We start from the raw sequence: 17,281 nt of genomic DNA, 5'->3' as shown, positions 1-17,281 counted from the left end.
TCGAAAACTTCTGGGCCATACTCAACCGGCAAGTCGAGAAACAACAAAAAAAAAAAAAAAAAAAAAACTACGAAGAGCGATTTACTCCAAGTTTTGAAGCAAGAGTGGACGAATATCCCACAATCTAAAATTGACGAGATGATTCTTACAATGACCCAAAAGATCAACGAACTCCATGAAGCGAAAGGAAGATCTACTAGATATCAATTAAATTATAAATATATCAATTCATGTGAATATGACTAAAAATTTTCTTTTTTTTTTGAAAAGGTGGTGTCTATTTACTTGTGACCAAGCTGTGTATATTTTCATCGTAACATAATTTACTCCATACACGTCAAACTGTTCAGTGTTTTTTTTTACAGGGCTAAGAATTAAAAATATAACAACCATTTTAATCTATAACTGTTTAACGTGATAGCAAATTAATAGGAAGCTGTTATTATAATGGTGCTTGTGACGTATTCGTCCAAAACTCTGATCTCGGAAACTACCGCACCGATCATCACCAATCATATCTGGGTAATATTTTTATAACTAGGCAGTATTTTTATAGTTGAGCAATAAATAAAACAATTGAAATTTCCACAAAAATTATATGTTTCATATTTAACCAATAAAAATTACAAACAAAAAGGAGTAAGTTTCAAGTATAAAACAATCAAAAAACAAACTTAAAAAGTATTTGTTTTTCTTTAGTAAAAATCTCATGAATTTTGCAGCAGAAAAGTAAGGCACTTTCATTGATAACTGCGTCTACAAAGAGATACTTCAATAAAATCTACTCTGTGATGTAATGCTATGATAATAGCTCATTTTAAAACTAAAATTTCAATAAAATCCTTTTTCCTCATGGATGGTGAACATTATTGAATGTCAAGTATGAGTACATTGTTGTAGAACTGTCAGACAATTCCAGAAAAGGCCGCAGACCCAAATAGCCTTCCCCAAGAACTAGCAGTTATACCTGCCCGGAGGACGGGTATTTCTGCTCGTATTTCAGTGATCGTGACAGGATTAGATATGGATGCGGTTATTTTTAACTTCCAACAAATCATCGTTTTGTGCTACGATATATACTTGTAGAATTTATGCTTTTACTAGGTCGACTGTGTAGAATTCACGTTCGCTTTTTTGTGGTTGTTTCAAACTCACCAAGCATAAGCTATCGTTACAAGGTGGAAGCATGTGGTAGCCATCATACATATATACACACGCATGCGCATACGTACAAAATCTCCATGAATTATTCACCCAGTTTTATGCCTCAAAAACATCTGGAGTGGTCTGAATCCCAAAATAAGTTTGATAAATTGCTGTGCACAGATTCAAGTGACAGCTTATAGTATGTAATATAGATGAGCATAGTTACTATATAGGTTATTATAGAGTCAATATGTACAGAGTACCCAGAGATTTTGACCATAAGGTTTTATAAAGAAAGTTAGAAGTTGTGTATTAGGTTCTTACGTAAAACTGAGCAAGAAATTAAGGTGCTTATACATTAAAACTCGTTTAGTTTATATTGTGCTTCATGTTATCAAAATGTACGTTCTGACAGATGATCTGTTCACGTTTTGTCAAAAGATTAAAGTTTCTCAAGAGTGATAACATTGATAAAATACTTGTAATGGCATTAACTGGTATATAGAATCGTTACTTAGAAATGAAAATATATGTATGTATATTAAGTTATCAGATAAAAAAAGACTGAGTGTTATATGTTGGCCAATACCTCATTGTTAGGGAACCCGTACACTTTTTTTTTCAAATTTTGTATCAACTCTAGTCAGTGACAGTAATTATTCAGTCTAGTATAAGATTTATAGAACGAAAAGACGTTTTAGATTAAAGTATGGCGATCTTGTGAGGCGCAGTAGACTTTCTGGAAAATTGTAAGGTTATGTCGTCAGCAACACCTATTACACCTTCTAAATGAACGGAGTGGAATAGCATTAAATGTTATTTTATCTTTTTTTTTCTCGCATTGATATTCACTGTTTCAAAACTCTTTGTTTGTTCAGAATTTTGTGGAACGACTACCTGATAACCGTCCCTAATATTGAACTGATAAGGTTAGAGAGAAGACAGCCAGTCAAAAAAGCACCCACACTTCTCCCAACTCTTGGGCTACCCTTGCCAGGCCGAAAAGTAAATTTTGACCGTCACTCTTATATCGCACTCACGCCCCCAAAATGTGAAGCGAGTTTCTTTTTTTTAAATAGAAACGGAACGAGAACCATGAATCCTCGGACTCATAGTCCATGCACTAAACACTGTATAATGAATAGTCTGCTTATATGTATAAAACTACGCACCAATGTAGCCACACAACTGAGTATAACATTTTAATGCTGTATCTATCTGAATTTAATATGATACAAAGTACAAATATTTTTTGTTTATTTTGTACTTGACATATAATATTCCAGTGACAACTGTTCAAGTTATTGCGTTATCTCTTTGTTTCAAATCAATTTGGAATCAATAATGAAACTTATCAACGCTGGTAAGTGTTACTGATATATTTATGTTGAAAAACTTGATGATAAGATAAGATTTGCATTTTTGAAACATTTTAACACTTTCATAATTCATGAGCTTCGAAGGCTGTAGAGCCTGTGTGATGAGTTTACTTCCAGTAGCCTTTGACAACGACCTCTACAACGTTCTTTTGTGTTGATATAATGTTGTACAAAAAAAGAAAAAAAAGAAAAAAGATTAGCGATATAGGTCATATGCCTGTCGATAGCTGGTTCAACCGGTCCAACAGGCCCTCTACCTGGCTTGCCGAGGACAAAACTCTAGCGGACATTTCCGTAACTTCGCGTAACAAACTCGCTACGACAAAGCATAACAGTCTGTTTTTGTTTTGTTTTTCTTAACGTGTATATATATTTTCCTGAACCTGTTTTAATTAAACACGATTAGGCCTAAAACCAAAATTAACGTTGATGTTATAAGTGTGTGTGGTGAGAATATCAAAAGGATTGGGTTGGCAGAATGTTTGTTTAATTTATCCTCTCCCCACCGCCACAACGAACATTTTAGGATGACAGAGAGAAAAAAATGACTTTATTATTTGTTCAGTCTATAACCTCATCATGATAATCTAAGTACTGACATATTCCATGTTTCTTTAAAGTTAACTTCACTAATATTATTACTTATGACGCTTAGAATAATTTATAATGTTATTATCAGTTTTTATACTTCAGCTGGCCGAATCTCTTAAGGTCTATTATTCTGAAAACGGCCAAATATTTCTTTAAAAGAAAGGCACCCAATCGATGAAAAGTCTTTTAAAAAAATATTCTCAGTCTTATTGTGATGTAATGTCACACAAACAATCGATCTTCAGATACACAGTGCTGGCAAAAGATGTTATATACCATAGTGATTAATATTTGTAAACGACTAATAGGGATAGCGTTTCGACCGGTTGGCCTGATGACTAGACTTCTGGTATTGAGTGATAACCCTTGTTGACAGCAGCGTGCGGCACACAAACTGTATAGTTCAGATACCATTATATCCTTCTTACTGGAAACCTGTATAATGCCAGTAAAGAAAGATTTATTAAACATTATTATCAATTTTACTGAGACGTAATTATAGGCTTTAACTTTTTGTTTATTAATTTATTTCTAGTCAGTTTGTTATAAAGAATTAGCTTCGTTAATTTATGTTATTTTTTAGTTCTGATCTTGCTCCACTTGGTGGCTCAGTAATAAGCTTGAGGACTTCAAATGCTAATATTTGGGTTTCGATTCTTGTGGTGGGCATAATGCAGATGTTGAACTGTACGAGGTGTGGTGTGTGTGTGTTTTTCTTCTCATGTTACAAGGTACATTTGTTTGTTCAGCACAAAGCTACACAACGGGCTATCTGTGATATGCCCACCACGGGTATCAAAATCCGGTTTTTCCCGTTATAAGCCTTCAAACTTACTGCTGAGCTCGTTAAGTACTGACAGGACAGTTCAAAATCAGTTCATTGCAGTAATAAGCGTTAGCACTCGTAACAATATTTAAGATTGCAATAAAATCAATCCAATAACTCGAATTTTCGGAAGCTGGACCCTCATTATCTCTGGTAAAGGTAGTTCTCTTTTAGAAAGTTGTTGGATTATCATTTTATCGTTATTATTATTTGCTTTAACTACTCTTGTTGTCTTGCTTAATTTAAAATTTTGTATTGCTCTCTTTGGCTAGAAGGAGCTTTTTGCGTCACGTGAAGACTAGTTTTTTTGAACGCGTAGGAAATGAGTTGAACAATAGAATTAGAGTAGATTGTTTATTGATTAATGAGTCTGTTACAGTATTAGATTGGTTACTGAGCAAGTTTATTACTCAGTATGTCTGTCACTTCAATAGAAGCCGTTACAAAACAATGTTAATAGTTCTATGCAGTAGTGTAAATGGGCAGGAAGCTGTAACACTGGATCCTGTGGAAAGTAGGTTTGTTTAATAAACCTTCACACACAAAAATCGGGTAAAAAATAAAACGCCGAGTAAAAAAGAACAAAAATGCTCATTTTATAATACTCAATTTTCAATATATATATATATATATATATATATATATATCCATGACTGTAGCTCACTAGTTGAAATGGCAGGTAAATATACATTTTTGCTACGATTAACAAGTGGCGAAAAGCTATTCTTCCCGTGGAGTTAAGCTTTAAATGATCGGTTTGATTGTTGTTAAGCGCAAAGCTACACAATGGACTATCTGTGCTCTGCCCACCATGGGTACTGAAACCCGACGGGCACCTTATTAGTAAGCTATGTTACACTTATTAAGTGAAAGTTTAATTATGAGAACGTATTGTAAACTATATTTCTAATATTTTAATTTAAATGTTTATTTACTAGAGAGAGTATGTCATGACGTTATAATGTCGCAAGAACTAGAAATTCCATGAAAGTTTAGGCTTCGGTAGAATCTGGCCCGGCATGGCCAGGTGGTTAAGGTGCTCGACTCGCAATCTGAGGGTCGCGGGTTCGAATCTCCGTCACACCAAGCATGCTAGCCCTTTCAGCCGTGGGGGCGTTATAATGTGACGGTCAATCCCACTATTCGTTGGTAAAAGAGTAGCCCAAGAGTTGGCGGTGGGTGGTGATGACTAGCTGCCTTCCCTCTAGTCTTACACTGCTAAATTAGGGACGGCTAGCGCAGATAGCCCTCGTGTAGCTTTGCGCGAAATCCGAAAAACGAACAAAACGGTAGAATCTATTAGCTTCCTGTACTAAGTAGAAATAAGAGTATAATAGACCTAACGTTTAATATGTTAGAGTAAGATTAACAGTAGAAAAAGAGATAAGAACAATAATTTATTCCGTCAAAACGTGATTCTAAAATAATTGAATCAGCCTGAGTGCATTTTTACAAAAATAACAGAGGATCTTCAGAAGAAGGAAGACCAAACGATTACGGTAACTCGCGCCACAACTGTAAGTGAATCACACACAGAATACTAGTGCGATAGTTATAGAGAAGATAGTTGGGCTTGTCAAGTGAAATTCTAAAGTAACTGAATAGGCTTAAGTGGACGTTTGACAACAAGAAGAGAACTATATATACAGTGTTGATGACATGTCTATAATCTTTATGTGAAGACTTTGTTGAACATACGTTTAATTTGTTCCGAATATATATATATATTATTTGAAAACAAGTGAAATACGTGCTGTTTATTCATCATTGAATCTGTCGCTAACAAGTAGCAGACACCTACTGTAGAAGAATCCTAAGCCCAACAACAACATATTACATATTTATACTATTAAAAAGTATAAATAAAAGCCTTTTAATTTTGACAACTGGCGAAAAAGAAGATCCGATTTTTAAATTCTGACACTTGATGAAATATTCTCGGAAATAGAAAAAGGCCTAACAAAGCATGAATTACAGTCGAAAATAATCTGTAACGTTTATCTAAAATGCATGGTACACTTATGTTAACTCTTATGTTAAAAATCATAAATTAATATAAAACTAGAATCTAAGTTCTTCATGACTTATATGCCAGCTAATTAAATACTGTATCCTATTTACAGTAAATGTATCCCTTCATATTGTTAATGCATTATGTTTGTTTTTTACAGTATATTATGTGGTTTACTTACTTAAGAAAATTTTAAGAATCTAACTCGTCATTTCTAGACAAGCCAAGGTCAAAGACCGAAGCAATTATATATTTTTAAGTAACCATTTTAACTGGAGCTCTGTTTGATGAAGATTAATTTTGTTAAGTTTTAATTTTTGTAACTATAGGCTTGACAAATTATAACCCAAAACTTTACTCTTGATATATAAGAAAAACATTTATGCATCTTTATTAACATAATTCACTCACTTAATTGCCGTTTAATGTTTTTTTATTATTGAACATATTACTTACTAAGTGCGTTTTAAAAAAGTTAATTATTTTTTCTTAATGCGTGGAGGTCTTTGATCGCAACTGTCAAATACTGCTACAATAACTCTTGTCAGTTGATTATATAACGGTTGGTCCAAGTCAAAAATGTAAATCGACAATTTTTATTTAATATTGCTAGCCAAGCGATTGTTTTATTTAACAAAATTCGGCAAACTTATCATACAATATATATTAAACAAACATGACTCTGTATTAGTTATTTTTCAAAACTGATCCTGACAGAACAGATTAGGAGGGAAGATTAAATATTGTTTGTTTGCATAAAGTTACACAACTTGGTATCTATGTTGCGCTCGCCACGAATGTCGAAACCAAATGGTTAACGGTATAAGCCTTCAGAGTTACCGCTGCGCCACCGGTTGGCATTAAATAGTGTAAACAAACTATAATATAAAGACTGAAGTTTCCTGGTATTGTTTGGAGTTGATGGATAATTTAAACTTCTTGATAATTACACTTATTACAATGAATTGGAACCGTAATTTCTACATTTGACAAGTGTTTTGCCTCAAAATTTTACCCCAAAATCTTGCACGGCCCTCAATATTGGTCACTTATTTAATTAAGTGAAATTTTCTTTCAACATTATATACAGCTGACATTATTAAAGTTCCAGATATAACATGAAAACTATAGCAACTAAAACACTGAAATTTCAAAGTAAAAACCAAGCATGTATATGAAAAAAGGCAAGCTTAATTTAGGCCTAATCTGTTTAATGGAGACAATGTTTTGAAATTATTCTTGTTCTTGTTGTTATCATATTTTTTATCAGTCGCTATAGTCACACAAATAAGTAAATAATTCTTTTGTATTTGACACAATAAGTGTGATATTTTCATGCATATCTTTCAATATTATGAACGAGAAGGTAAAGGGAATGACTGAAGCATCCACCAGTAATGAAGTTAGAAATAAATTAAATTTGATCTTGGTTAATAAAGCTCTTAAATATTAGATAATCTATTAATAAAATACGCAGAAATATTTCAGTTACTGGAAAAAATGAACTTATTCTAGTGAAATTTGAAACCATAATTTTCACCGCGCTATCACGGTAGAACGTCCGCCATGTATTATATTTTTTGTTTTTTGTAATAAAAACATTTTAAAATCTTTAATTTGAAAACTTGTGCAGCTTGCTTGTTTCTAGAATCTAACTGCATGTCAGGTTCCTTTTATCCACCTCACGTAGTTTGACAACATAACTCAGTCATACTAATATTTAAACTGCTCTGTTAACATTTAAGCACAGCAGTCCATTCTTGTTATCTGCAAACCAACATGATAACATTTAAAGCAAAGCAATCCAACCTTATTAGCTGCCAAAAAACTTGATAGCGTTTCAGGTTCAGCTCTGATATAGCATTACTTTTCATTTATATATATTTTTTATAAACTTATATATTTTGAAAGCAAATATTTTATAATCTTGTGAGCATTAAACATTAGATAAAGGTGAGGAAAGATATATGGATGTATTTTCCTTGAATAAAATGATCAGGTATTGCACAAAATAAAAAAACTGTGCTCTCTTCATATGGCCAGGTGGTTAGGGCGCTTGACTTGAAATATGAGAGTCAGGGGTTCGAATCTCCGTCCTACCAAATATGCTCGCCCTTTCAACAGTGGGGGCGTCATAATCCCTTTCACTGCTAAATTAGGACAATTAGCGCAGATATCCCTCGTATATCTTTGCGCGAAATTCAAAATAACCCAAAAACATCAATAATGCTGTTAACTGTCCGTGTATCTTTATTCCAAAGCTCACTGTTATAAAAAGTGATATATAATAATCTTATTCTTTAGGGGAAATATATTCTTTATTTCAGTTACGTTTAAAAGAAACGTGAAGATAGACACAAGTAGATTATGAAGTAAATAAGGTTTATATAATTTTTAGTTTAGTAATTTTTTGTTTGTTTGAATTTAAGCATAAAGCTACATAATGGGTTATCTGCGTTGTGCCTACTGCGATTATCAAACCCCAATATTTAGTATTCTAAGCGCTTAAGCTTACCGCAGAGCCACTGAGATAGGAAGGGCGTTTCGTAATTTTTTTTCTGTTACTTCCAGTTATTCTTGCTTCGTGTTTACTTCCTTATCTTGCATTCTATCACATAATGTTTCTTGAAGTGTGATAAGAATCATTTGTCCACCATCGGTGACTCAGTGATAAGCTTGAACCTATGTGTTTTTCTAACATCATGAAAGCTTGAGAGCTAATAATGCTAAAATTCGAGGATTGACCCTTGTGGTAGGCACAACACAAATAGTCCATTGTGTCCGTTTAAAAACAAACAAATATTGAATCCTTTGACGATGGAAATGTTGAATTATAAATTACGATCAGTTGTTTATCATGTTTGTTGTGGACTCAATCTGGTATTTCCATTTCACCTGCAGGCGGCTTGACCAACCTCACCGTAGTTATCAAATTTGCATCATCATTATTATTATTATTTTAGTGTACTTATGAGGCTTGATCTAGCCTGGTGGACAGTTATCAAGTTTTCACCTGCTATCCAGAACTCATGAAATATAAACCATTAGAAAAGAATGAAAAATAAAAACCGTGTTTCGTTATTTAGATTATATGCATTAATATTTTTTGTATTTTACGTAAGAGGCCTGGCACAGCCTGGTGGTCAGGGTGCTAGACTCGCAATCTGAGGGTTGCGAGTTCGAATCCCCGTCACCGAACATGCTCGCCTTTTCAACCGTGGGGCGTTATAATGTGGCGGTCAATCCCACTATCCGTTGGTAAAAGAGTAGCCCAAGAGTTAGCGGTGGGTGTTTTTTTTTTTATCTAGTTACCTTCCCTGTAGTCTATCACTGCTAAATTATAGACGGCTAACGCAGATAGCCCTCTTGTAGCTTTGCGCGAAATTAAAAAAAACAACAAGCAGTTTACTTAAGTTCATGATACCTTCCCTTGCAGGTTTAAGACAGGTCGCAGAGGGACGTGTTGCCGTTCTTCTCCTCGCTGGGGGTCAGGGAACAAGACTTGGCGTAACATACCCAAAAGGAATGTATAATGTAGGATTACCTTCACAAAAAACCTTGTACCAGCTTCAAGGCGAACGAATTGTTCGACTGGAACACCTGGCCGAGGAAGTTATTGGACAAAGAGGAACAGTACCTTGGTTAGTAGTATATATATATATGGTCTAAACCTATAAAGAATCATCTGAATTGCTGTATCTAGTATTACGATTTTGTTTTTTAAGTACATGAAACCTTTTATGGTTTATATATATGTGCAAATTTGCGTAAAATTTTGTAATGTTCCATTTGCTGTGCATCAAGTAAAATTACCAATACTATGAGTATTAGTATTTTTTGAAATTGGTGGATTTGATTGGACTTCTCTCTTATTTTTCAATAGTTGAGACACGTTACTCTGAAATTCGAAGAACACAACTCCTCCGTCATTATCACTGGATTAAAATGTTGTTGTTGTTTTTTTGCATTATTCTCTGTTTAATTGTTAAAACTTAGTGAAATGTTGCCTTTTTTAAGGTTAATGTAAAAGTTTTCTTCTCAAGATGTCTCTGTGCGTTCATGACTAATTTGTTATAGATTATTTTGTCTGCCTTATTCCTGCTTCTTCTTTTCTTTGTTACACAAAGATCTGAGGAATCCAGGAAGAAAAGTATAATTACAGAAATGCGACATTAAGAAATTAATAGTTTTATAAAAATATCTTTACAAAATCCTATTTTTTAGGTTCGCGTTCCTAAATCTTTCTTCGGTCATTTCTTTCTCGCCATCTGTTGATTGTTCGGCGAACTACTACTTTTGTCAGTTTATGATGTTACACTTTCGTCTTTTGAACTGATTGCATAAATTCTGTGTTTAACGATCTGCTTTCCTTTAAGTCCCAAAAATTGAGATATGTGGATTAGAAAGATCTCAAGACACAAAATCATGTCTTACGAATCATTTCTGTAAACGTAAATAAAATCACGACTTATATCTCCAGAATGTAACTTTATTAGCTCAATATTTCACTATTACAGCTTCTTCAAGAGCTATAGATATCCTACAAGTTCACTAATTTAGCTTCAGCTAATAAAGTTACATTCTGGATTTATAGGTCGTGATTTTATTGACGTTTATAGAAATATCTCATAATAAACTCCAGTTTGCGTTAAACAAAGTTAAGAATAATAATGTTTTATGAATCAACGTTCAGTATAAAGTATACCCCAAATTAACGAAAAACTGCATTATTCAGTGCAGAAAATTTCGTTGAAAAATAATTGACCCATTATTTTTCGCAAATACTAAAGAGCTAAGTGTTTTTACTGCTCCAATAATTTTTTCTTCAAGACAGGAAGGTATTTGAGATCTTTGAAAACAGACGAGTTTTACTGAGAAAATATTTACTGTGGATGTGAATCAGACTTCTGTGTGAGGAAGTCAAATGTCATTCTTAGATTTAATCATTACATGAACTCTAGAAAAAATAAAATTAGACACCACATTTTCGATAATTATATCACTACAGTTTTCATTTGTAAAAATAATTGTTTGAAAACTATACTTCTGTTATACTTTCTTGTTCTAATGTACAAGTTAACCGTAATTGAAAGAGATGAACATCAAGTGTTCGTGAACTAAACGCTATTTAACACCAATGTGAACATATCACGTAACATTGTGGGTTACGTGATAGAAATAACGAATATACTGTGAATAACTGTGAAAATAAACATATTTCTGGCCAAGCCTCCAACTGTGTATTCTAAAACCTTATGAGTAAAAGCAAAGAATAATAAGTCGTCAACCACACTATATATGCCATATCCAGTACCGATGAGGCCTTTAGCTCAATCTCAAGGCTCATTAGCAGGGCTGGGATATGGCATAGATAGTAATAGTGTAGGCGCTATTTATATTATCAGTTTTCATGAACAAAGATTTTTATGGTGTGGACTAGATTAAGTATGTGAATTGTAATAATTGTCAGTTCTATTTAAGTCATTTTTAAGTCAGAGTTTAAGGGTAAGGTTGAATAACACAATATTATTTCATTTATTTTCAATGCTAATTATATTCTTTTTCTTCTTATTATTACTTTATTTGAATTTGCTGTACTATCCTTCAGAAGAACTGGTGAACCAGCAAAGTCTTCTTGTTCCAAGATTGGTTCAAGCAACCACAGTGTTAATTGGAGAAAACTACATTAGTAATTCTGATAATTCACGAGTAGAGGCAAATAAGACTATGTTATAGTATGTCAACCACACTACACCTGCTATATCCAGTGCCGAAGAGGCCTTTCAGACAATATCATGGTTCATCAGGCCGGCTGGGATATGACAGACATAACAGTGGTATAGGCGTTATTCATGTCATCAGTTTTCATGACCAATGAAAGTTATGCTGGGAATTAGATTGAATCAGTAAATCGTAGTTATTATAGATTTTATTTAAGTCATTTACAAATCAGATTTTTAGGGTAAGTATTAATAACACAACATTACTGAATTTATTTTATGATAGCTCTTATACAAAGGTTTAGTGCATTTTAGTGTTGGACACATCTTGTTAAAAAAAAGGACAATAACTTGCAACTTAGTAAAACAAACTAAACTGAAATTTTGAGAAATTATACGAATAAAAATAAATTTTATACGAAATTATAAGCTGTATTAGATTGTGATGACATAAACAATAATTCCGTCTGATATTAAAGTCCAAGTTCGCATTAAGTGGTTTATGTCATTAGTCAACTTCGTTAAAGTTATCAACTTGCGACGCACTGACGGATTTTAGTCAGAAACAGGCAAAAAATCTCACTAACCCTACAGAATTATTCCAATATTCAACTATTAATTGATAGACGACTACGGGAAAGACAGCTAGATAACAGCACTCAATGCTAATTCTCGAATAGTTTTGCTTAATCGAAAAATTGAATTTGACCGGTACTCTTATACGCACCCACTTCTTGAAAGTGCGGAGCGCATTTTTTGCGACAATGGTTTGCTAAACATAAATAGCCGAATTTGCAGCTTTGGCTCTTTAACCAAAAAGAATAACTAACTAACGTTAATTTGTTTGAAGTTAAGCACAAAGCTATACAATAAGATATTTGTGCTCTGCTCACCACGGGTATCGAAACTCGGTTTCTAGCGTTGTAAGTCCGAAGATATAGCGCTGTGCCACTGGGAGGATACTAACGTTACAACTTGAAACAACACACAAGGCGATACGTATCATAAGCTAGCTTTAACATGTGTGCTTTTAATAGTTATTTTGAATTTCGTACAACAACCAATTCTTATCATTTAGGTACATAATGGCCAGTGAGCATACTATGGAACCTACCTTAGAATTTTTCGCCAGCCACGACTATTTTGGTCTCAGAAAAGAAAATTTGGTGGTTTTTGAACAAGGCATGCTTCCTTGTTTCACGTTTGATGGCAAAATGATACTAGAAAGTCCGTGGAAGATAGCAAGAGCCCCTGGTAAGTCTGGAAGCTTTATATTAAACATTTATCTAGAAGAAACACTTTACTCAGCTTCAGTATCCACCAATAGACCACTAAAGGCCACATGCTTTCCTATGTAAGTCGAGAAAAAAAAAGGAACATAAATTATTTAGACTTCCAAAAAACTATTTCACATAGCGAGGTGCCTGTATTTGGCTTATTTAGTTTATAGATGTCTTATAAATAACCTTATGTTCAATAATTTTCCCAATTATAAAAAATGTTAAATCTTAACATCTGTATGCATTTATTTTGAATTAAATACATCACATGTTAATATGTATTATAATTAAAAGGGGGGGTCTATAATTCAAAGTTAATAAACGTACCAAACTGTTTTTATCACAGTTCTAGAAGAAATAAAAAACATACACTTACAAAAAGCAACCAAGAACGTGTCAATAACAAAGTCTGGGATATTTAAAAGGCTTAGAACATTTAATTTAAACAAAAAAAACTGTGAATTGTGAAGATAATTCAGGGGCGGATCCAGGATTTTGAGCAGGAGGGAGTCCAAATGGAAAAATCGCTAATATATAAGTGATCCGCCATTTTTTACTTACAGCGTAGCTTTGTTAGCACTGGAGTTCACTAAAAAGTAAAGTAAAAAATATATAAGTAAGTAAAAAAAGTAAGTAAAAGAATAAGACTGAAGGCATCTTACTTGTATTAGATAAAAAAAAAATAACAAATTTTGTTTTTAAGGTTAATTTAGGGTTACTTGGGGTTTTTTGGGTTTTATTATCTATAAATTTTTTTTATCTAGATATTTAAAAAAATTATGCTTTGCCCGAGCAGGGGGGGGGGGGGTCCAGCCCCCCTGGATCCGCGCCCGTAATTAAAATACATTACCAAACAATCCTGTATTGCCATTAGAGCTCGTTTTCGCAAACTGATAAACATTTTACCGACTGTACATCTACAGCTAGTTAAGTGAAGTAGTCAAAGAGCATGAGTAATATATATTCATGGGTTTGAAAGCACAACTAGTCATCGAAAGTACACAAATAATGCGAAAATATGTTTGTTTGTTTTTATATATATATATTACAGGTTACTTGTATAGTCACACTACACCAGGGAGCTATTTACTTCATTATTATATCTAACGCGAGACTAAAGTTTTCACATTATTTACTTACGGTATTTTATTTTCCTCGCTTCTCCCTCAGATGGAAATGGTGGCCTGTATCGAGCATTGAGGAAAAGAGGAATAATCAATGACATGGAAAGACGAGGGATCAAATACGTTCACGTATACTGTGTAGACAATATTTTGGTTAAAATGGCCGATCCAATTTTTATTGGATATTGTATCAGCAAAGGTGCAAATTGTGCTGCAAAGGTTGGTATATATAGCAAGCTATGTTTTTAATATTATATTTTACTCACGACATACACAGATATATATGAATGTATATCCGTGTTTGTTTGAATGTTTAAACGATAGGAAAATGAATAAGTAAAAACTATTGGCTTGTTGTCAAGAAGAAAAGTTTAAACTTAACATCAAAGCAAATGAATCCTAATAATATTCTTTAGTTGGCCTTACCGTTAACAAATACAAAAAGTTTTGATTAGGCAAAACATCTTTAGCAAACAGCTATATATATATATATATAAACGTGACGAGGTACTGCTACGAGAAAGCTTTATTTATATGCCAACAGATGCCACTAGTATAGTAGTGTTTCGCAAATATATTTTGAAATAATTCTTCATTCTTGAAATAGATATTTAGTTTGTAAAACAACATTTAGTTCTTAAAAAGATTGGTTCGTATATCAGTCGTGTGTCTTTAAACAATTTTTTACATACACACGAAAATAAATATTTTGTAACTTTGAAAATAAGGTTTAGTTCTCTAAAACACTTAGTCGTATATCAACTTACATCCGTACATACCATGTAAGTGTTTCACATGTGTATTTTATAACATTCGTTCATTCAACGTGGGGAATCGAACCCTGGAGTATAGCGTTGTAAGTCCGTAAACTTACCGCGAACCCACTATAGGATGGATCATTCATCAGAAACAAGACATTTTATATCTTTAAACAAGATTTCGCTCTTAAGAATTTATCTATATACCAACAGATATCTGCTTTAACATATAAGTTTTTCACTCATTTACTTAAAACTGTTTTAACAGGTGGCAATACTTACAGTAGAAAACCAAGTAATTATTATTGAAAAGGATCAATAAAGATTGTTGTTTTTACAATCAGGTTGTTGAGAAATCGTATCCCATGGAGCCAGTGGGCGTGGTGTGCAAGGTTGCTGGGAAGTACCAAGTTGTGGAATATAGTGAAATAACTTCTCGAACGGCACAGAAATGTAACCCTGATGGTAGCTTGATGTTTAACGCTGCTAACATCTGTAACCATTTCTTCACGCTGGACTTTTTACGTGATGTAACCAAGTAAGGTTGTTTTTTTTTCAGTATTTTCAAACTCCAGTTCGGTGATTGCCCTTTAAGTAACCAAATATATTCAGTTACAAAAAACAATTCCCATGAAGATTTCTCTGGTAAAAATAAGATTTTTTACAATATAATCGAGAACTATTCTACTGCTCCAAATTCCCACATATGCATTATTAATAAACAAATAAATCTTAACTCCTTGATGTTATATAGCAAAGTGCAAAATAATATTGTGTTTGCAATAAAACAGTTTGCACGTAACTCTCAGTTTTTATTATTTGTTATGCATATTATCCAAATTAAAACCAGCAAATTCTGTATTGCTTTTTACTTTTGCCATTTAAAGTTTTCATGGAGCGTTCATTGTTTTTATTTGCCTCTTTTAGTTTCCAATTCTCCTATGCAATATCGTAAAAAAAAAAAAAAGATTATGAAGGAATGGTTGGTAACTTGAATAATATAATACTACTTTTTAATTTCAGTTCCAATACCTTGAAGCATCATATAGCTAAGAAGAAAATACCTTATACGAATGATAACGGTCAAAAAATTAAACCTGAGAAACCCAATGGGATCAAGCTAGAGAAGTTTGTGTTTGATGTCTTTGAATTTACCGAGTATGTATTATTTAGTTAATTATCAACAACTTATTAATAAGATTTTGAGAGTTTTTCATTTTTACTTAAGCCTGGCATGGCTTGGTGGTTAGGGCACTCGACGCCTAATTTGTGGGTCGCGGGTTCGAATGCCCGTTAGCGAAGGTGTTCGCCCTTTTAGTCATGGGAGTGTTATAAGTAATGGTCAATCCCACTATTCGTTGGTAAAAGATTAGCCCAAGAGTTTGAATTGCCAAACTAAGCTTTGCACAAAATTCAAGTAAACAAAACAATTTTTTACTTGATTATATCATATATTTCTTTTCTTTTCACCAAAGGGGTACAGATTAAAATATAATCTTGACATATAAGCCTAATATATTATTTGATTCACCTCACCCTTTGCTGTGGGTTGCACTTTCGTCTATTCAAGGCTCATCAGCAAACCAAAAACAAATTGTTAGACCTCTTATAATGGTAATGTATATATATATATATATTATTTATGGGATTTTTGAGTCCTCTTTTACTTACTTTTTTGTAAGCTAAAAACATCATTTGAGGTTAGGATAACACACTGAGAGTAAACACTATAGTATTTTGACTGTTTGAAAATAGAATTACCACCTGGTTGGTCTTTTTATGGATTTGCTGCTAGCCAGAACCTACCATTTTTATGTGGGTGTAAATATTTGCATTATTATCACATTTCAAGGGGATATCCAATGTTAAATTTATTAAATATAAGAGTTATGGGGTTATTAGGATCTTGGATATGGCGAATAAAGTGTGGTTGGAATACTGTTATTTTACACTTCTTATTCTTAAAAATATTTAAGATCAAGATAAAGAATACGGTGTTAAAAATATAATAGGCCTAAAACTAATTAATATCTTATGACAAGTGTAATTAATTATAATCATACTTCGTTTACTTGGAAATGGCGTTCACACTATAACCATTGTTATTACAACAAATGTACTGTGTTTATTGCGTCACAGCCGGACTGATGAGTTTTGAATTGAACGGAACACATTGTTGGCAATGGCGAACATAGTGTCGTTTAGAGAACATGTGTTTATTATTATTGTTATCAATATTATCTAATAATATTATGCACAAACATTTAATGATGAGTTTATGTTTCATTAATTAGATTTTAGATTATTTGTACATTATTACAAGAACCTGTATCAAACATACTGTTGGCGTGAACGTGCTTTGTAGTCACTATGAGACACTACTAGCTCCAGCTTATTTCTCTTTGGTTAACTTGTGTTCAGGGTTACTGATGATGAGTGGAATTCT

General features: G+C 33.0%; 1 protein-coding gene across 1 annotated transcript in view; it reads left to right on the top strand.

The window, feature by feature from the left end:
- Positions 1–17,281, top strand: part of LOC106468512 (UDP-N-acetylhexosamine pyrophosphorylase-like) — a 40,858-nt gene that overhangs the window by 16,553 nt on the left and 7,024 nt on the right. Inside the window, exons 3-8 of the mRNA XM_022396847.1 lie at positions 9,390–9,594; positions 12,752–12,927; positions 14,124–14,296; positions 15,180–15,373; positions 15,859–16,007; positions 16,591–16,654. Of these exons, the coding sequence (XP_022252555.1) occupies positions 9,390–9,594; positions 12,752–12,927; positions 14,124–14,296; positions 15,180–15,373; positions 15,859–16,007; positions 16,591–16,654 (961 nt within the window). The remainder of the gene's footprint in view (positions 1–9,389; positions 9,595–12,751; positions 12,928–14,123; positions 14,297–15,179; positions 15,374–15,858; positions 16,008–16,590; positions 16,655–17,281) is intronic.

The sequence above is a fragment of the Limulus polyphemus genome, unplaced genomic scaffold (genome assembly GCF_000517525.1).
Source record: "Limulus polyphemus unplaced genomic scaffold, Limulus_polyphemus-2.1.2 Scaffold3034, whole genome shotgun sequence".
Taxonomy (NCBI): Eukaryota; Metazoa; Arthropoda; class Merostomata; order Xiphosura; family Limulidae; genus Limulus; species Limulus polyphemus.
Note: the sequence above shows the minus strand (reverse complement) of the source record. Positions and strands in the feature narration are given on the sequence as shown.